This window comes from Triturus cristatus, chromosome 7 (genome assembly GCF_964204655.1).
Source record: "Triturus cristatus chromosome 7, aTriCri1.1, whole genome shotgun sequence".
In the NCBI taxonomy this organism is placed as follows: Eukaryota; Metazoa; Chordata; class Amphibia; order Caudata; family Salamandridae; genus Triturus; species Triturus cristatus.
Window position 1 is genome coordinate 1,233,795,579 of NC_140590.1, and position 22,254 is coordinate 1,233,817,832.

General features: G+C 41.7%; 1 protein-coding gene across 1 annotated transcript in view; it reads right to left on the reverse strand.

The window, feature by feature from the left end:
• The window catches only part of LOC146811701 (polyserase-2-like), a 1,284,631-nt gene that overhangs the window by 127,117 nt on the left and 1,135,260 nt on the right, over positions 1–22,254 (reverse strand). The window contains exon 15 of the mRNA XM_085615101.1: positions 4,614–4,771. Within this exon, the coding sequence (XP_085471227.1) occupies positions 4,614–4,771 (158 nt within the window). The remainder of the gene's footprint in view (positions 1–4,613; positions 4,772–22,254) is intronic.

Sequence of the window (22,254 nt, forward strand, 5' to 3'; positions counted from 1 at the left end):
GGTTGAGCCGGTAACTATTCTTGATCAAACAGCCAGGTCTTTATCTTTCTACGGAAATGCATCAGGGATGGGCTGTCTTTGATGGATGCTGGCAGGGAGTTCCATAACCTGGGAGCTGCCACAAGGAAGCGTCTATCGCCCCAGTTAACTGTTTTTGTTCGTGGTATTTGAAGGATTTTAAGGTTATTAGATCGGAGCGATCTTATGGAGGACTGGTGTCTGAGATGGGATTTCAGGAAATGTGGACCACAGTTGTGCAATGCTTTATAGAGTACGCACAGCGCTTTAAACTTGATCCTGTTTCGAATCTTGAGCCAATGTAAGTCCCTTATAGTCTCAGAGATTGGTGAGAACTTAGGGATTCCAGACAGGAGGCGGGCTGCAGCATTCTGGATGGTCTGCATTTTGTTGGTCACTCTTGCTTGGGCGTTGATGAATAAGCCGTTACAGTAGTCAAGAGATGACAGCACGAGGGCGCTTATCAGCGTCTTACCTGCTGAGGTTGGTAAAAACTGCATGATTTTCTTGATCAGCCTAAGTTTGTAATGGGCTGTTGCTGCTATTTTATTTGAGTGTGCCATAACATTTAATTTATCGTCAAAAATCACCCCCAGATTTCTGACGGTGATGGCTGGTGTAGGTGGTGTTCCGTGTGTAGGGGGCCACTAGGTGTTTGACCATCCTGGGGAGAGATGTCCAAATATGACGACCTCCGTTTTTTCGGCATTTAACTTTAGACAGTTAGAGGCCATCCACTCACCGATCGCCCGCATGCCCTCTTGGAAGTTTTCAGCTACCTTGTCTCCATTCCCGTTAATGGCTAACACAAGCTGGGTGTCATCTGCGTACGAAGTAAGGCTCATCCCATAGGCCTTGATGACAGAGGCCAGGTCCGACACGTAGATATTGAATAGTGTCGGACTAAGGGATGAGCCTTGGGGAACCCCACACGGTAGTGACAGCTTGTGCGATTGGAAGGGACCCAGTGTGACCACCTGTGATCTACCTGCCAAGAAGGAGGAGAGCAGATTTCTAGCCATGTGGCGGATGCCCAGTTTTTCGGCACGGTCGACCAGGATCTTGTGGTCGACCGTGTCGAAGGCTGCCGACAGATCGAGCAGTACGAGTATTGCTGTACCTCCCTGGTCCCGGATCACTCTTATGTCCTCTGTAGCTTTTATTAAGGCAGTTTCGGTTCCGTGGAACTTGCGGAAACCAAATTGGGTGTTGTCCAGTAGTTGATGTTTTTCTATGAACTCTGAGAGTTGTGAGTTCATAGCCTTTTCCACTACCTTTGCTAAAAAGGGGAGACTGGCTATGGGGCGGTAGTTTTTTAGTTGGTCCTTGTCCAGATTAACTTTCTTAAGTAGGGGTTTGACCAAGGTATTTTTGAGGGAGTCTGGGTATATCCCAGTTCTGAACATTGTGTTACAGATTGATACAATGTCAGGGGAGAGATAGTCCATGATCGGACGAATGACTTTTAGAGGACAAGGATCTAATGCTGAGCCTGATTTGATTGTGGCCGTTGTTTCCTTGATTTGTGTTTCTCCAAGGTCTAAAAACTGAGAGAGTTCGATATTGTTGGTCCCGTTGTTAGATATGGGGGGGCTCATTACTGTTTTTGTGGAGAATGCTTGATATATATCATTTACCTTTGTGAAAAAGAAATCAGCCAGAGAATCATAAAAGACTTGGGATTGTGGGGGATTCAGGTCCGGTGCGTTTCCCGCTAAGACCTTAGTTATCTCAAAAAGTTTTTTACTTGAGTTTTTAGCAGAATTGATTTGTTCAGTGAAATAAAAAAAAATTGTCTCGACAATAAGAGCTTTGTATTGTCCGAGTGCTTCCTTATAGCTGGTCTTGCTTTCAGCGCTGTAGGATCTGCACCAATGACTCTCCCTGTTTCTACAGAATTGCCTCTTAATACGGAGCTCCTCTGTAAACCATGGGGCTGATGGCGTTGCTCTGTTTCTAGAGAGTTTTTTAGTTGGGGCTAAGGAGTGGGTGGCGGTACCTATCCACTCCTGAAATTGTCGTGTGGCCAAGTTTGGATCGAATGTTGAGTCAGGACGAGTTTTTTCAAGTAGGCTCGTTAGCTCAGCGTGATCGATGTCCTTCCAAACTTTGATGGTTTGTGGTTTCGGTACAGAGTGGGGTCTGAGTCTATTTAATGTGACTGATATTTTTATAAAGATGGCGAAGTGGTCGGTCCATGGCATTGGTAAGGTATCTATTATATTAACGCCTTGCATATTAGTAAAAATGCCGTCTAACGTGTGACCGGCTTTATGGGTGGGGGTGGTTACCAGTTGCCGAAGACTCATGGTGTGCATGTCTGATTTCAAGGACTGGGTATCTTTGTCAGATGCATTCTCAAGATGGAAGTTCAAGTCGCCCAATAATGTAAATGAGTCTTCCAGCGCTGGAGCTTCTAGTATTGCACCCAGATTTGCTAGAAAGTTGGTGCGAGAGCCTGGTGGTCGATATAGTAGGATGCCTTTAAAATGAAACGATGGGGTGAGTTTAAGATCGAAAAGAAGGGCTTCGCAGGAGGTGGAGTGAATGTGAGATATTCTGACCATTATGTGGTCGTGGGCGATGATGGCTAGTCCTCCTCCGCGCTGCCCCACTCTATCTAGGCGATAGGCGTTATAGGCTGGGGGGGTCGCAACTGCCATGTCAGGATCGGATGCTCCATCCGTCCATGTCTCCGCGAGAAAGAGACAATCAAGATTGTTGTTGATAATAAGATCGTGTATTTCTTGCCGGTGCTTGACAAGAGATCGTGCATTGATTAGTGCAGCGGTGATGTCGGGAGACATAGATGCAGTGACGGCATACGTTTTGATTTTTTCATTCATTATCTGTAGCTTCACGTTACAGTGGGGACATGTAAATTTTGTGGTATCTGACCATAGGTGTGGATTATATTGAGCGCAGTCGGTGTTAGGCGTGCGCAGTGCCATCAATGTGGATTTGGGGTAGATGTGGGGAGCCTGTCGCGGGGGTTGATCAGAGGTTCTGGCCCCTGGCCCGGTCTCAGCACGGACGAGCACAGACGAGCTTGCCTTATGCGCGCCTTCGGCGCGCATTCGTCGCGCCCGCTGCGCTTCCGTAACATGCACATATTTGTAGGGAGGGAGCAGTGCGAGAGACGTGGCCTCAAGGTGGGCGTGTCCCAGTCAGGGAGAGGGGAATGAAGTTGGCGGGAAAACTGCGATTTTACCCTTACCAGTGCTCGTTTTTCAGCAGGAAAGGGTACCTGCACACTGCAGAGATGTGACAGGGAAGGTGAGTGATTTTAAAAGCTAAGTGAAATTGTACAGTTTGTAAAACAAAGTTATGCTCAGTTTTCCTTGCTACTCCCGGCTGTGCCTCGGGAGGGTTCAAAAGTTATCTAAAGTGCTAGTAGTCAGTGCGTCATTTATAACTTTGAAGAGGGGGGCGTGGCCTCAAGGTGGGCGTGTCCCAGTCAGGGAGAGGGGAATGAAGATGGCGGGAAAACGGTGATTTTACCCTTACCAGTGCTCGTTTTTCAGCAGGAAAGGGTACCTGCACACTGCAGAGATGTGACAGGGAAGGTGAGGGATTTTAAAAGCTAAGTGAAATTTTACAGTTTGTAAAACAAAGTTATGCTCAGTTTTCCTTGCTACTCCCGGCTGTGCCTCAGGAGGGTTCAAAAGTTATCATAACAAAAACCCATCGCAAAGTGTTTGTAAATTTGGGCCCCAATGCTTCAAACACTGCTTGCACATTATCCAGACCTGAATGTCCAGTGCACAGATGAAGCTCAAACCCGCCAAGACAGAAAACCTGTAATTTGCCAAGAACAATAAATAAGATTCACTACAAACCTGCCTCAATGACATGAACCTTGACAGTTTAGAACCCCAACATTCACTGAATGCCAAGTCACTTGGATTCACCCCGGACATCAACCTCACCTTCAAGGAACACACAAAAAACAAAGACAGCCTGGTAACAGCTCTCCCTTCTAAAGAAAGTCAAACTGTTTCTTACTGAAAGTGACATTAGAACTGCAGTTCAAGACCTTGTACTCTCAATTCTGGATAGTCATAATTTCCTTTTCCCTGGCCTCCCACAGTCCAGACTAGCACACCTTATGGGCATCCTACACACTACAGCATGTCTCATCACAACATACCCTTCCTGATGGGACTCCATTGGGTCCCCTTGCCAGCCCCCACCATCTTCAAAACCAGCTGCATCATTTACCGACCTGTCACAACCAACACTCTCACTTATCTTGCAGACAAGCTCACAATCTCAGGACATCATCAGGCTACAAACTAAGAAGTGTAAAGAAGAAAAGAAACATGACAGAAGGCTCTCCTCTTACTTTTTGACTTTATGCTTGTCTTTAACCATGGACAGTGCGTCACTGCCTTTTGGCAAGGTTTGAGCTACAGAAATACCATATACATACATAGATACAACAACCACCAATGTTTAAGTAGAAATATTAGCAACAGGTACAGCATCATTAATTCATTATTCAACTAAATAATTCAACAACAATTTCACTTCATCAGTTTACAAAACTTTGTCATAATTATCATTCATTCCTGTGCTTCAATACTCAGATGTACCTGACACACTGCCTTTCCTCCTTTCTGGTCACCACCACATAATATTGTCTTCTGAGCCTCCTCTGGAGAGCTTGATATGCCGAAAAGACAATTGCACCTCTTCCTTCCAATCAGTTGGAGCTCCATGCTCTGCAAAATCCAATTATATCGAGGTCTCGCTGGTAGGAAAGGACAGACGGAAGGAACAGAGAGACCCATTATCAAAAGGATGTGGCACAAAGAAGGTACTTGGATTAGTCTCCCACCATGCATCTCTCCTGGGCCCCAATTCACTAAACTACATGCACATTATTTGCATAGGGTGAATCCAGAAGCAAAACAACAGAGCATGGACTTCTCCAATCATACAAACTCAGGTGTAGTGGATCAATAACCCCCTTTGAAAGCAAGTATCACAGATTGTTCTCCTTTGTTAGGCACATTTCCCCATTTCAGAGGATCGACAAGTCTGATAGGTTATTTAAAATGGATCGCAGGTGAGTGTGCCAGCCATGTTGCCCATTACGTTGATCCCTTGATGCATGTGTAGATATTGTATATAAGACACTGATATCAATGTCTGAGGTACCCTGTTAAAGCCACTCTACTTCATGGATACACAGCTATTCTTTAAAGGAGGATATAAGGGCTCATACTCAAGTGCTTAGCAGATATAAGGTCAAATTTACTATTTACTACTTGCAAAATACTGGTCTCAATTTGCAACCAGTATTTTTGGGACCAGTAAATAGTTTTCGGAAATTACCAATGTAAAAGATCAGTTCTGAAAATTCAGATTAATATTCAAGTAGGTCGCAAATTGTGACTCACTCTGATTGGATGCCATCAGAGGAATGGTGGCCTGTTGGTGACAGCAGACAACCATGTCTGTGATTGCCTTTCAAGAGCGTAAAGTTTTTTTTTTTTTGCAGCCCGTTGTTCTTAAAGGAAATGGGGCTCTGTTTCAAAAGAAAAGTTTATTTTTTTGTCCATTTGAGAGTTGGCAGTGCTCCTATGAACTGCGTCAATCCCCCAACAAACTTTTTATCACATTCACAAAGGAGATGGGGCTCCATGGGGACCCTTCCCTTTTGCAAATGGGGTACCAACCCAATTTGTGGGTTGATTACTTTTCAATAGTTTACAACCGCTATTTCTGTCGTAAACCATTCATACATATGGATAGGAATTGCTCTTCCCTTAACACTTCCAAATAGCAACTTCTCATACATTTCTTAAACGATTTTAGGATTCTGAAAACGATATTGACTCCTACAATGGGTTTACAGCCAGATGTACGAACACTGAATTCGCTAAATGTGGCCGCAATTTGTGTACCGACTCTTAGCGTATCCAGTGGTATTTTCCAAAGCAACCTATCTACTAATAGGTCTGATTACTAAATACCATATCGTAGTGGGCCGTAATTTGACATGCCTCGTGCATATTAATGAGGTAAGTCGCAAACTGTGTCCCACTACAATTCGCCGCCATTGCATGGATGATAGCCTGCTGGGGTCAGGAGACTACTATGTGTGTGATTGTTTTAAATAAGCAATCTTTTTTTTTTTTTAAATACTGCCCGTTTTCCATATAGGAGTGTAAAAGAAGTACATGTTACAAACTTTAAAAAAGTTTATACTGTCAACTCCTAAAAATGCTATTGTCAACATTCTTAAAGGGGAAGAGGTCCTTTGGGGACTTCTTCCTATTTGCAAATGGGCTACTAAACAAAACATTAATACATTCCATTACAAAATGCAGTGCGGTGTGTAGACACAAACTCAAATTGTGATTCTACAACATGTTACCGAATCGCAATTTGGGTTTTGTACATACCAAAAGGTCATTTTGTGGTTGCAAAAGCTCTGGTTTTCTGAATCGGAGCATTTGCGAATGCAAAATACCTTTGTACATCTGATCCAAAGTGGTTTGGTAAAGGCATTTTTATGGTTGAAAACTCTGAACCTGAACCTTTAAACAGGTACACCAGTTGCAAATAGGAACAATGTGCCCTATTATGATGAATGTGCTGCCCTCAGGGACAGCTGCAAACCCGTGCTACTCTTTGGGCAGCACACTCAGTGAAACATGGAGCGGCTGCTTCATAGTGGAGGCAGCAACCTGCCTGCACTTTAAATAAGTTAGAGGGATCCCCCTGCAGGCAGGTACACAGAAAGACTGCACCGCCCTTGCAGGGGGATTTCTGGGGTGTCCATAGGACCCCCTTTGGCCCCTCCAGGTAGCTTACCTGTCAATGTGCCTCCTAAGGGCAAGTTTGCCTCTGTGCTCATGTCCATAATAGGGCGCAGGCATAGAGTCCAAGTGATTTCCTCATTTGCATGTGGCCACACCCCCATGCAAATGAGGAAACACCCTCTGAAGATTGCGCTTGAGCTACATGTTCGCTAGCTCTCTCAGTATTATGGAAGGGGCCGCACAAGTTTGTGTGGTCCCTTCTGTAATTTCATAGTGCCCCGGGGGCACAAAGAGCAGGTGCACATACTCGTTGTACCCCCGGAGCACTATCTGTAATAGGGCCCCTGGTCCATAACAGACACATATTTTATAAATTGGTTGCAAATAGCTGCACCGCATTAAGGCAGTATAATATTTACTGCTGCATTTCATTACAAAAATGTGTCCTGGAGACAGCATACAATGTCCCAGGGGTGTTTCCTTGCTCTTCTTTCGGACCTTAAACATGTATATGATTACAGTCAGATCAAGCAAATAAAATATGTGGTGTTTGACTGGGCCCCTTACCACGGCCGGACTGGGAATAGCAACCAGCCCTGGCAGATTGCTGCTTGACTGGCCTTGGGAGCGGGGGTTGCTAGTGAGAAGCACCACTCTCGCTCTTGTTACAGGGGGCTGATATTGCAGCACTGCTGCAAAACCAGCCCATACAAGGCACAAAAACGTCCCGCACCCCTCCAGCCCACCAAGGAAATGCCCGGTGCCCGCCACACTCAGTCCGGCCCTGCCCCTTACCACCACCTGTCACCACGTGAACAATATAAAGATCACTCTCTGTGTGGTCGGATCCAACAGCATTTGTGAAAAAAGTCTTGAGTTGAGGGGCACATTCCAGTTCGGTCTCTTTATGATACATCACTCGTTCTCATGGTGCCAGTGGAAACGCTGAGTAGATATAACACCGATTGAAGGCTTGTGACAGTTTCTGCATTGTAAAAGAGCTTCTAGCAGTGCACACTCTTTATTTTCTATTCTCACAGTAACCCTGCCTGCAGGGTTGTGCGCTTTTCTGGTATCAGTCATGTCTTACTGCACAGCAATCACAGTAGAACAAGAAATCGAGAGGTCACTAGAAAGTTTGTGAAAGTCAGCGTGCCTGAAGCCAAGGATTAGCTTCCATGTGCACATTCAGCGTCGGATTGATAACGCGGGCACTCGGGCAATGCCTGAGAGGCCGGTGTCCGAGTTCTAGCTGTGGGCTGCTTTTTTGAGCAGTCTGGGGGGGCGATTTGGGCAGTTTCTGCATTGTTCGGATACCGCCAGCGGCCAAGTGGGTGCCTGAGTGGCCTTTCTGGTCGCAGACGGGCATCCTTTACCTCCCGTTTAGCAACAAGCAGAGGTGTCACTTCTTTTCTCTCACTGATTCGGCACGTTAATATATGCATATTGAGCGGGGGCAGGGGGCCTTAGCAGAAGTGGCCTCACTTGTTTTCAGGTGTGTTTTACCAGTGTAAACTAATCCGTGCATTTTTTATTACCTTCCACCTCCCCATCCACTTTTTTTTTTTTATTTACTTTCGCCAAAGCAGTGTTTTGAAGAAAGGCAATGCAAATGTTGGCCACTTTTTTTGTTATCGTGCCTGGCCCGATTTTTTATCCCAATCTAACCCTGTGCACATTGCAGTAACCATAACAAATAAGCATAATGAAGCATACACCAGGTGGCTGCGTTGTGTGCTGCTTGCTTGGTACAATCTGGGGTGGGTATTAGACGTATTCTAAACCAGCATTTAGTTTCTAGCCCATATTTGATGCAATCAGGGACATGCATGTGAGTGCGCAAAGAGGGGGATCATTCAGCGACCTCACACTGGCCCAACCGTGGCGACAGGATGTGGGGAGAGGATGTAGTCTCAGGTCTAGACTGCCGACCTTGCAGCTGGAAAACCAAGGTTCGAGCCTCGGAGTCGACTCCACGTCCTGTGATTCTGGGCAAATCACTTAATCTCCCCGTGCCTACTAAAAAAATTAAAGTGATTACTAAAATTTCACAGCTGAAAAAAATGAAATACTCTGGGACGGAACCTCGGGAGCCTGAATGCGTTAAGGGAGACATGCGCACTGAACCATGCAGCAACTCGAGGGAATTAGCAAAAAAAAAAGGTACAAAAATAACTAGGGAAAATAAAATGCTCATTTTTAAATTATTGCCATGTTGCCAAAGTTCCCATCTCCCAAACAATGAGTACGAAACGTTCAACTGCACAGAGAGGTTTGGGTGAATTTGAGTCAATCCCTGGATTCAACCACCTTGTCCCAGACCTAGATGCACTCTTGTACTTTGCCACAGTAGTGTCTTCTGGGTTTTGTATTGGGGGTATGCAGGTTTCAAGTCCCTTCTTACCGCTCGTCTTTATATATGTGCTGCTCATCGTCTTCACCCTCTAGATCAGGCTCATCATCTCCTTCCAAGTCATCATCATCATACGCTGCACTATCCAGTCCTCCACTTTCCAAGAACTTGGTGAAGCCCTCTAGGGTGCACTCCCCATTGTAGTCAGTCACCTTTCTCTCAGCGCCAGCTGGAAAGTATTTCAATGTGGGAAAACTGTGGATTTTCACAGCCTCAATTTCATTAGCAGTGGAGTCCATCTCGGCGATCACAATATTCTCGTGATCCTTGTATTTTCACCCAGTTTGTCCCAATCTGCAGTGTCCACACCACGGTGCATAGAATTCAACAAACACATTCTTGTTTTCATCAAAAATACCTGTGGAAGAAGTTGCGTGGAGAGCCTTTAAATATAGTTTGTAATTTTAAGTGATTCAGAATTTGTTCTTTAATTGGTAATAGTAATTTATAGTGTTGCAGTGGGTTGTTGGATTTAAAGGGGGATAGGGTGAGAAGTTAATTAAGCAATTATTAATGAATTAATATTATTCAATTATCTGATTTATATTAATTATGTAGATTATGTAATACTGATTTATTTTAGTTATATTTTAGGTGCAGGTTGCTACGTTTGTAGATATATAGCACGGGAAGTTAAGTTAGTAATAATTCATTAACAATCAATTATTAATTTAGAAGTAATTATTTAATTGATTACTAATTATGTAAATTGTGTAAAACTTACATATTTCTTTTATATTTTATGTGCGGGTTGCTAGGGTTGTGTGACTTTAGGGTGGGAGTTAAGTAATAATTAACAATTATGTATTAATTATCAATTAATTTTTAATTGATTATTAATTAAGTAAATTGTATAATACTTATATATTTTAGTTTTATTTTAGGTGTGGGGTGCTGGGTTTAAAGGGGTATGGAGTGGGAAGTTCATGAAGTAATAAATAACAAACTATTAATTATTTATTGTGATTGAATATTTAATTGATTATCAATCTTTCAAATTATGCTATACTTATTTACTTTAGTTTTGCTTTACGTGTGGGCTGCTAGGTTTGTAGAGGTATAAGGTGGGAAGTTAATTAAGTAATAAATACTTATTTTAATATTACTCTCAGGGGGATATGTACAATGAAGTGGTGGAGCGTGTTGTTAGCCTCCTAGGCTTAAAGACATGCTCCGCTGCTTCGGAAACACAAGGCTGCACCATATTTACAAGAATGTGGTGAAGCGTTGCGTTTCCCCCTGCGATGGCGCTTAGTTGTCGCAGGCACCCTTGCACCAGAGTGCAAGGGTGTCTGCATGCAGGGGAGGATTGGTTAAATGTAGGAAGATGTCCCTTCCTGCACATAAACAATCCTAAAATGCCATTTTGTAACTTTCATGTGTGCTGCTTCATGCAAAATCGCATTTTTTCAAAAGGTTTGTTTATGTACAGAAAGGGGCACCTTCCTGTACATAAACAAACCATGGCATTTTGCTGTAGCAAAAATGAGGAGAAATAATACATTTCTCCTTGTTTTGCCAACTTAAGACCAGGATTTTCCTGGTCTTAATTTTGGCACTCCCTCCTATGTACGCCACCCTTGTACATAGCGTGCAGCGTCAAATACAATTGCGTGAAAGGGTGCCTTATGTACAAGGCAGCGATAAGCCACGTTAAGTGGCTTAATGCTGCCTTGTACATAAGGCAAGACCCCTATCACCACGGGAATGTCACAAAAAGTGGCGACAGTGGCTTGTACATATGCTCCTCAGTTTTGTGTCTTTTCAGTAGAGGCTCAAATGCATGTCTCCCATGTGTGCAGAGCAAATTGCCCTATGCATGCGGACAAGTGGTACGTAACTCATTGCCAATAATTGTGAAGGGATGGTCAGGCCCACAACATGTGAAGCAAGTCTACATTGACCAGGTGACAGTGGGGGCAGGCTGCATCAGTGCGGCAGAAATAGCGATTTATTTTGGCGTGGGTGAGATAGGCCCTTGTATTACATTGAATTGGTTATGCCTAAAATGGCTGTTGCGCAGAATATGAACTGGGCCCTACAGTAAGGCAGCCTAGTCCCTGTCTGTGCAGGGCGAGCTAAACCTCCATCCCAATGGCACCGCAAAGGTGTAAGCTGCTGCACAGTGTGGATTTAAAGTGAGTCCAAAAAACAGTGAATGAGTTGATGTACCCGTATTCCTAGGCCGGGTCCCATGACAAGGAGATATTGTATGGTGAGGTGTGTCAGAGGTTTGTCTTTCAAGTTGCCCCATGTGCACCCTACTGTCGCAAGCAGAGAGTCATCTAAGAGTAAATCACCCGGAGGTAAGCTGTCGTCCTCCATCAGGGACTCATGAAATGAGGGCACCATCACAGTAAAGGTCCCCCATAGTGTGAATACCAGCTGCATGCCAGGCGGTAAGTTCTGTTGTGTATGTGCTGTTGTGTCCCCAAGGCGTACCAAACAGGGCTATTGCCAGCACACGGAGTCAGTGACCGTGTAAGGTAAAGGAATCGGAGACTGCAGCAATAGGCCACCTGCAGAAGCAGTGAGTCAGGCGATGCCATCCTAGTGCATGGGTGGAACAACTGAAGAAATAGAGGGTAGGGCGCAGGCGGGTTGCGCCACAGCGGTATAAGCTAACTGCAGACCTGTCAACCATTTAGCCACCCACTGGAGTTGGGAAGCAAGGTAGTACTGTTTGAGGTTCGACACTTCTGAGTCCTCCTTGGTCTATGGGCAAATAAAGTTTAGACAGCGCTACTTTGCATTGGTAATTACTCCAAATAAATTCCCACATGAGTTTCCCAAAGGAGTAAAAGAATGGGGTTGGGATATGTAGGAGAAGGTTAGCAACATAATAAACGAGGAGAGTGAGGACAACCATTTTTAAGAGGACTGCACGCCACAGATAGTCTTGCCGTTTGCCAAAACATCATTCAGGACCTTAAGGTGGTAACAGCGCATGCAAGATTACCAATAAATAAGTCTTTGAGTGAATGGGTTACCTGTATTCCTAGGTAGCGATTGCCTACATTGATTCATACATTTTTCTTATTCAGTTGTTTATATTTTTTATGGTTTTAATGTGTATGTGTGCATGTGTGTGTGTGTGTGTATATTATCTACTGGCGGTCGCCAGTAGATAGTTATAGTTAGGACCTATTTTCCATAGGAAATCCGCAACATTCTATTCCCAATAAGTCTGGTGCTGGTTGATGAATCCTTGCAAAATTTTCCAAGCTTTTGGCCAGCTCCGCTCTGCTCCGCTCCTACCCTGAAAGTTTCATGGTGATTCGTAAAGCGGGGGCCGAGAAAAAAGGGGGGTCCCAAAACACGTTCTCCCCATGCCATAGGACCTGTTGACGCAGCTACAGCCCGAACTGCTGAACGGAATGACACCAAATTTGGCAAAGAAGTAGTTCTCAGTTCAGACTCGTGCCTTTGGCATAAATAGTGTGAATCCGTTCAGTAGTTCCTGAGAAAATTAGAGTTAAAAGTACATAAATATCTATGGCCGGGGAGGATCCGTGGACCCTACCCGCACCGTAAACGCACCCTCCCCGAACCGAGCGCGCACCCTCCCGATCGCGCGCTGATTGCTAATTGGCTGTTGAGTGTCTGTCTACATTCGAAACCAGGAACTGTTGGCGGACATTTTCTGCCTTGGTAGAAGCGAGGCTGAAGAAGCAAGGGGAATAAGTGTGTAAAACATATAAAGGGGGCAGAGTGGAAATACTCTGACCCTCTAGAGGTGCTCCTGGGGCCCCCTTTCTAAAAAAAAAAAAAACGTCGAAATGCGCGCACGGTGCGCGCATCCTATCGCGTTGGGTGCTCGGATTCTCTCGCGTTGGGTGCGCGGATCCACGGAATTTTTGGGGGAAAAAAGACAAGAAATCATTGGTTGTATGACTACTTTCTACACTGACAGGTAGGGTGTATATTTCAGATTTTTAAAGGTATGATTCTTATTGGTTAAGAAAAACAGATTGTAAGGAACATTCTATATGATAAGCTGATATGTTGAAAAGTCAAGCACACTTCCTGTCTTGTTTAGCAACTTTGTGTGCTGAACTTGTGACCTGTGTGCTCAGTGCAGTGTTTCATGACCTGTTTCTATGGTAACAGGCAGAAGGCAGATTGGGGAAGGGTTGAAATGTATTTCAGTTGGAAAGGGTTGAAATGTTTAACCAATAGAAATGTGTGTTTGCTTTTGAGTTTATGTGTGAAGGATTGTGATTTGATGTTTACATGTATATGAGTGGAAAATGAAAGGAAACATTTTCCATTCTTTGTTTTTGCTGAGAGGTGCACAGTGCAGAGATTCTGTAAAAGAAAATCTGGTGTGTGACTGATATACTTCTTAATCTACAAAAAAACTTGAAAGGTGAGTTATTTAATTGTGAGGGGATGTATGTAGACTATTTTGATTTTAATCAGACTAATGTATTTCTGCTGCTAAAGTGTAGGGAGTACTTTTTTCTCTACAATCTTATTGACAGTGTGTGTGCATGTAGAAACCCTTCTGTGATAAGCATTTGTGTTTTTCATGTGTTTGCAGACAGATAACTGTGCTGTTTTTATATTTTGGTAGAATTAGAAACCAGTCATTGTTTATGAATTTGTGAAATGAGTTATGTTTCTATACTAAAATGTAGTACTCCTTCTAGATGAAGAAATGCGTTTTGGTATAGTGGAAGGGATAGCGTTGTTTGTCTAGAATCACACAGTGAGTATGTGTGCATTTGGGAACCACTGTGAGAGAAGCATTTGGTAACGTCGTGTATTTGCAGACAGATAACTGTTTTAAAACCTGTCATGTTGTCAAGTTTTAGTAGCATTAGAAGCCAGTCTTTGCTAATGCATTGATAAAATAAGTCATGCTTTGACACTAATGTGCTGTACTTTAATATGTAGATTGTGTTCAGTCTCCTTACCCCTTGCACAGTAGTGAATGAGTTTTGGTAAGCTGCTAGGGATAGTGTTGCTTGTCTAGATTCACACTGTGAGTCTGTGTGCATTTGGGAACCACTGTGAGAGAAGTATGTGGTAATATCGTGTATTTGCTGACAGATAACTGTTTTAAAACATGTCATGTTGTCAAGTTTAGTAGCATTAGAAGACAGTTATGGCTTATGCTTTGATTAAATGAGTCAGGCATTGACACTAAAGTGCAGTCCTGAAATATGTAGATTGTGTGCAGTTCCCTTACCACTTTCACTGTAGTGAATGAGTTTTGGTAAACTCCTAGGTATAGTGGTGCTTGTCTAGAATCACACTGTGAGTTAGTGTGCATTTGGGAACCACTGTGATTGAAGCATTTGGTAACATCGTGTATTTTTTAGCAGATAACTCTTTTAAAACCTGTCATGTTGTCAAGTTTTAGTAGCATTAGAAGCCAGTCTTTGCTTATGCGTTGATTAAATGAGTCATGCTTTGACACTAATGTGCTGTACTTAAATATGTAGATTGTGTGCAATACCATTACCTCTTTTAGACTAGAGAATGAGTTTTGGTAAACTGCTAGGGATAGTGTTGCTTGTCTAAAATCACACTGTGAGTCTGTGTACATTTGGGTAAGGATTGTGAGAGAAGCATTTGGTAACATAGTGTATTTGATGACAGATAACTGTTTTAAAATCGGTCATGTTGTCAAGTTTTAGTAGCTTTAGAAGCTATTCTTTGCTTATGCATTGATAAAATGAGTCAGGGTTTGACACTAAAGTGCAGTACCATGTACTATTCTCTTCACTGTGCCAGAACTGAAAATTTAAAAGTTTTACCCAGGCACTAACCTAGCAGTAGTCTGATGATTTAGTCAGTTTCCAAGTACTCATGTTGTGAACCATACATTACCACATAGATTGCTTCAAATGTCTATGCAGTATGCATGCAGTCTTCTAACATACTATACACTTGTCTTTCACATTTTCAATTCGCTAGTCAGTATCCATACACTTCCAGGAAACACCCTGTAACTCCCTTTGCAGTCCTCTAGTGACCCATTCAGCACCATGTACTAATCCATTCACTGTGCCAAAACCCAAACACTTATAAATTCACCAAGATACTATCTTTGCAGTACTCTAATCATTCAGTCAGTGCCTAAGTATTCATGCACTGAGCCAGGCCTTACCACATGGACTGCTTTAAATGCCTATCCAGTATGAATGCAGTCCTCCAATCACCTACACAGTTGTCTTTCACACCTTCAATTCCCTAGTTAGTATTCATACACTTCTAGCAAACACCCTGTCACTCACCCAGTGTGTCTCCTTATAGTACTATAATCATTTAGTCAGTTAGCATGTAGTCTTTTAGTGAGGTAGGCTTAAGGGCATGAACTGCTTCAAAGTAGTATGCAGTATGCATGTAGTGTTTTAACGATCGTCACACTTGTGGTTCAGGGCTATAGTTTCTTAGTCAGTTTTTACATAAAATGTGTTTGTACAGTAATGGAACAGTATAAATTTGAAAGTTATTAATATACATTTATTTGTGATTCTTTTTTACACATACAGAACAGGAGTGTTTCTCATCTGTTTGCACTCTTCTCGTGCAAGATTGTTTGGATGAAGGGTCCTTAGGTGTTTCATCATACTTGCCGTGCCGCACAAGTATTTTTTGTTAGGATCCCCTCGCAACAGAACTCTTTTGCAAATCTTGAACGTGACGAAGGTGGCATTGGTCTTTGTTTGCCCCTCGAGAAAAGTAAAACATTTCCACACCACTGAAGGAAAACGTTGTGGGCGTGGTGCATCCTCCAAAAATTCATCCTTAGATTCTGTGAATATTTTAAAGCGACAACATTTACAGTTTTTGTAAGTTAAACTTATAAAATTTTGTTAGCTGTATGCATTTTATATATCTGTGATTTGTATCTTGTTTTATTTTGTTGAGAATAGCAAGTTGTTGTTTTTTTAACAATCTTTGAGATTGTTTTGTTTTTTGCCCGCTGTTAAGTGATGAGTACGATTGAAATCACTATTTTTAGTGAAATTTAATATATTCTGAGAACAGCAAAAAAGGCAAAAAAAATACTTTGTGGAAATTATGCTGTGTTGTAAAAAATTTATTATTACATGTTTTTTTTTTTTCCTTTTCTTTCACAGATCCAAATTTTAAAATAAGCAATTTTTATGAATTTAGATTGGAATGAAAATGTGAAAAAAAATGTATACCATTTTTTATTCCTATGACTGTGAAGGTAAGTTTAAATAAGTCTCAATATGCAGAATGAGGAGGTCTGCAAGAAGCTACAAAGTTGAAACATGTTTCTAAAAACACTCTGTTTATACCGATGTAGTTTTGAAATCTGACCATAATCAGATAGCATGTGACCTGCAAAAAAAGAGATTTGAGGGGTTCATAATATTTCCCATTTTAGCTATTGAAGGACCGCAATTATTTCAATCATTCTTCTTTGAACATCTTTGCAGACAAAACTCTGTGCTTACCTTTTATCACTCGCAAGGAATTTTAAAAACGGAAATATGTCACTTTTTGTAACATAGTTATTGTGTAAGATACTCTTTCATATTTACAAAGAGAGGAAAAGGCACTGTGTGCACTTTTTATACTCCGTGTAAATACAACCTCATCATGCAGACCACTTTGTGTTGAAAGGGTGTTCTATAAGTGTTGTTGTGCATGATTGCACTTAATACTCATAGAACAAGACACATGTCTAGATTTATCAGAAATCATAAATCTCGATATGTGTGTGAATGGTGCACCATTCTAAAATTGGTGTAGGAAAGCACAAGGAGAATTGTTTTAATTTCTCTGCATTTGTATATCTTCAATGCATGCTGAAATGTTCAGCATACATTGAAGGAGAAAAATGCATTTTCTCATTGTTTTTGTGCAGGAAGGTGTGTCTTCCTGTAGAAAAATAAACAGCACATGACACAGATATCCTTGCACTATGGTGCAAGGGTGCCTGTGTTACCACATGGCTGCAGTTTAAGCAGCCGTGCAGAGAGAAGCATAGATTTGCAAAATATTTATGTACATATGTTGCATCCCTGTGCTTCGGAAGTACTGCAGTACACTGCAGTTAAAGAGGTTACTGTGTGATGCTGCAGCCCTTCCTCATAGTTCTGCACTTATACATTCACCATACGCTACTAATGCATTCATTCAGTCAAATACGTACTACACATACATTCATCTAAACTTTCACACACTAACAAAGAAATTTAGCTCTTTTTTAAACCAGGAAAGTTAGTTCTTACAAGAACTTTTTTTTTCTTCTTTTTTGTTTTTTTATTTTTTTGTACTTTTTGGAACAATTTTGTTATTTTTTTGTTTTTTACAAAAGGAAAAAAAGACAACAGGAGGAACAAAACAGTCAACTTCTGCAACAAAAAAAATAAACACAAGTTTAGCATTTGTGGTTTTGCTGCGCTCAGCAGATTAGTTCAATTGACTGCTTGCCGTAACATAGTAGTTTGTTTCATTTACTGCAACTAATTTTTAGTTTTCCAAATTCTGGACGTATGTCTGGGTGAGTGCTTGATGGTGATGCTGCAGAAGTGCTTGCCACTGCTGGCTGAGGCTTCTGTCGGAGTCTTCTGCATTCCTTCTTGGCCAGGTTCACGGGATGCAGAGTCTTCAGGTGTTTTAACACACTTGCAGTCCCACAAGAGTATATTTTTGATGGATCTCCTCTGGAAAGCACTCTTTGACTTATCTTACATGTCACTTTAGTTGAATTAGTTTTATGTTGTCCTTCTGGGAAGGAAAAAATATTCCACACCACAGAGGTGTATCTTTCTGGGCGTGGAGGTTCCACAACACATTCCTCATCGGACGAATGGTCTGATTCTAATGGTGGTTGCTGTGCAGAAGCCATTGTCTTCAGAAAAATTGCAGCTGTGGAAATCTTCCCCAAAAAGTTTCTTCTAGTTCTAAGGTGTGAGATGTTCCTCCAAAGAAGCTCAAAGAATGATTGAAATGGGTGGGGTATTTCAATAGTTAGAATAGGAAGTGTAATGAACCAATCAAATCTCTTTTTTTGCAGGTCACATGGGATCCGCGCACCCTGCGCTGACGCAGCACGCACCCAGCGCCCATCCGCGAAATTGAATTAAAAAAAATTATAGGTTTAGATGTAAAAATATATTCATTTTAAGACTACTTCAGAGTTTGTCTTCAATTAATATTCACATGAAATACATATATATATGTTTTTTAAAATATTAAATATTTCGCGGGATCCGCGCACCTACCGCATCATAGACGCAGATGACGCATCACAGAAGCGCGTAAACGTCGCGTTACGTACATCGAACGTGTCGCGTGTAGGCTGGGAGTCGCGTACCGGTCGCATTGCGATCGCGCACTAAACACGTACCCAATGCATACCATGCGCAGATGCTAACGCGTAGGGATCGAGAACGGTATGCATAGGGTGCGCGGATCCAAAAACATGGGAAAAAAATATATAAAATAAAGTTTTGAACATAGTTGAAAAAATATTTTGAAAAATATAAAAAAATATGTTTGAAAAACCCATTAAATTCAAATAATATTTTTTAATTTTTAAAATAATTGAAAAAATAAGTTTAAATAATGTTGATAAAAAGTATTAAAAATTTTTTTTATGAAATTGACACACTGAATTTGAAAAATATAGAAATCCAATCAAAATCATTAAACATGATATCTTCAGAGATAAATTAAAGATAGGAATTAGCATTTAAAAATCTTTGAAATTCACTGAAAAAACCATAGGTTTCAGGCCTGATATAGTTAGGAATTAGCATTTAAAAAACCTTTGAAATTCACTGAAAAAACCAAAGGTTTCAGGGGCGTTATAGTTAGGAATTGGCATTTAAAAAACCTTTGAAATTCACTGAAAAAACCAAAGGTTTCAGAGGCGTTATAGTTAGGAATTCACATTTAAAAAACCTTAGAAATTCACTGAAAAACCATAGGTTTCAGGGGCGTTATAGTTAGTTGGACATTTCCCTCGTACAAAACCCTAGAAATTCCCCCGTTATAGTTAGTTCAGCTAACTATAACTCGCGCCCCCGCAATGCACTGCTGATGACGTCACATATTACATCATTCATGACATGGTCAGTGACATCACTCATGACATCACTGATGACATCTCAAATGACATCACTGATGACGTTATCCAGTGAGTGTGTGTTTCTGTAAATATTAAATATGTTTAATATATATATAGGAAAAAACCTATGGAAGAATGAGTGGGTGTATAAGTGTGTGAATGGATGATTTAGTAGGTGCGTGACTGACTCTATAAGTGAGTCATTAAACGTATCTTACTGCAGACTAGTGAGTAAACTGTGTGAATGTCTGTATCTGTCTGTCTGTTGGTGTATAAGCGGCTGCATGGTTTTGTGAATAGCTATATGAGTGTCTCCATGGGTTATTGATTGTTTGTCTGATTATCTGTATGGGTCCCTGAGTGTTTGTGTGGGTGGGGTGTGTGTAAGTCTGTGCATACATGTGTGAGTGGGTGATTCTATGGGTGCATGGTTTTAAGAGTGCATCTGTGATGGACTGTATGGTTGGGGGAGTGTATGTATGGGTGTGTTAGTGATTGAATGTATATCTCAGTGGTACATGTGGGACTAACTACATATGTGAAAGGCAGTATATATGTGTGTAAGATTATATAAGTGGGTATATGTGAGAGTGTGTGATTGTGAGAGTGGCTGTATGGATGAGTGTGTGTTGTATCAGTGATTGCATAGGAGCGTAAGAATGTGGTACTATTTTTATGAGTAAGTGAACTTGTGTGTGTATTACTGCATAGGTGAGTAAATGGGAGTGTGATTAATTATTTGCATGACTGACTAGGTGTGAGAGTACCTCTATGGATGATTGGTGGTGTGTGAGTATCTATGTAGGTGTATAAATGCATATGATAGTCCTGTACTGAGTGACTGTAAGTATGAGTGACTGTACAGGTGAGTGAGTGGATGTGTGTGTAGATCTAAGTGTCAATGAGTGGGTATGTAGTTATTGGTATTGGAGTAGCTATGGTTTTGAGAATGGACGTCTGAAATTTTGATTGAGTATATCAAAGGGTGTGAGAAGATGCACTAATTTATCACATGGATGACGTCATCAGTGATGTCATCAGTGATGTCATTTGAGATGTCATCAGTGATGTCATGAGTGATGTCACTGACCATGTCATGAGTGATGTAATATGTGACGTCATCAGCAGTGCATTGCAGGGGCGCGAGTTATAGTTAGCTGAACTAACTATAACGGGGGAATTTCTAGGGTTTTGTACGAGGGAAATGTCCAGCTAACTATAACGCCCCTGAAACCTATGTTTTTTTCAGTGAATATATATATATATATATATATGTATATACACATATATATATATACACAATCAATCAATCAATCACATAATTTGTAAAGCGCACTACATACCCGTGAGGGTTTCAAGGCGCTGGGGGTGGGGGGTGCTGCTGCTATTGGTCGAAGAGCCAGGTCTTGAGTTGCCTCCTGAAGGTCAGCAGGTCTTCGGTCTGTCGCAGGTGGAGGGGGAGGGTGTTCCTGGTCCTGGCCACGCGATGGGAGAACGATCTGCCTCCGGAAGTGGATCTCCGGATGTGTGGGATCGTAGCCAGGGCGTGGTCGGCGGAGAGGAGTTTCCTGTTGGGTGCGGAGAAGGAGAGTCGACTGTTGAGATAGGCTGGGCCGGTGTTGTCGAGTGCCTTGTGTGCGTGGATCAGGAGCTTGAAGGAGATTCTTTTGTCGACGGAGAGCCAGTGCAGGTTCCTCAGGTGGGGGGTGATGTGGTCGTGGCGTGGGACGTTGAGGATCAGGCGTGCAGAGGCATTCTGGATTCTCTGAAGTCTGCTGATGAGCTTGGACGAGGCTCCGGCATAGAGGACGTTTCCGTTGTCGAGTCTGCTGCTGACTAGGGCCTGGGTGACTGTTTTCCTCGTGTTTGTCGGGATCCATCTGTAGATCTTGCGGAGCATGTGGAGGGTGTTGAAACAGGTGGAGGAGACTGCATTGACTTGTTTGGTCATGGAGAGTTTCGAGTCGAGGATGACTCCCAGGTTGCGTGCGTGGTCGGTGGGGGCCTGGGGGGTACCCCAGTGACGTGGGCCACCAAGTGTCGTCCCATGCAGAGGGGTTGGACCCGAGGATGAGGATTTCCGTCTTGTCTGTGTTCAGTTTGAGGCGGCTGTCCTCCATCCAGTCGGCGACGGCCTTCATTCCCTGGTGGAGAACACACACACACCCCATGTATTTTACAAAAGTTGTATTAATAGTTGTAACTTATTACAACAAATATGTACATACATATATATTTTCATATCAATACATTTTAAATATTATATAATTGATATGATGTAAAGGAAATATTGTTTATTAATATTAAATATAGATGTTCGTAGAAATTCATATAAAATGTAAAAAATAATATAATTTAAAATCTGTATTTTTTATTGTTACACACTATATATATATATATATATGTATATATATTAAATATAAACATATATATACATATTTGTGTGTTTATATAACTATATATGCATAGTGTTAAATATTAGTGGAAATATTTTAAATTACATTATATTAAGTTTATATATTAAAATATTTAACATTTACTACTTTAAACTATTTATATTAAAAGATTTATAGTTTTTGTCTATTTTTGTATGATATTATTGTCAATTGTATTTTTTCCTATATTTTTGTACGTACCGTTATAAGTATAGGAGCACAATGTTGGTAAACGATATTTTTGACACAATGTTTTGCCAACGATATTGTTTACCACGATACTGTGTCAGCGATCCAGTCTCTGACCAATCGTAGCTGTGTACAGAACTTGCTTGCAACAAGAGAAAAATAATCCTGGAGCAGTGGAGCCAAAGCACATGGAAAGAATGGGGGGGGGGCTAACATTTAATGAAGGTAATGTGAATGGGGCACGGCACTTGTTTCCTTTCTCTACCAAACATTTGAAGATATGACCGCAGTGCTGCATATTTTGCAATTTATTATTATTCTACAATAATCGCATGGTGAGTTGGTAGATTGGAGTTACAATAA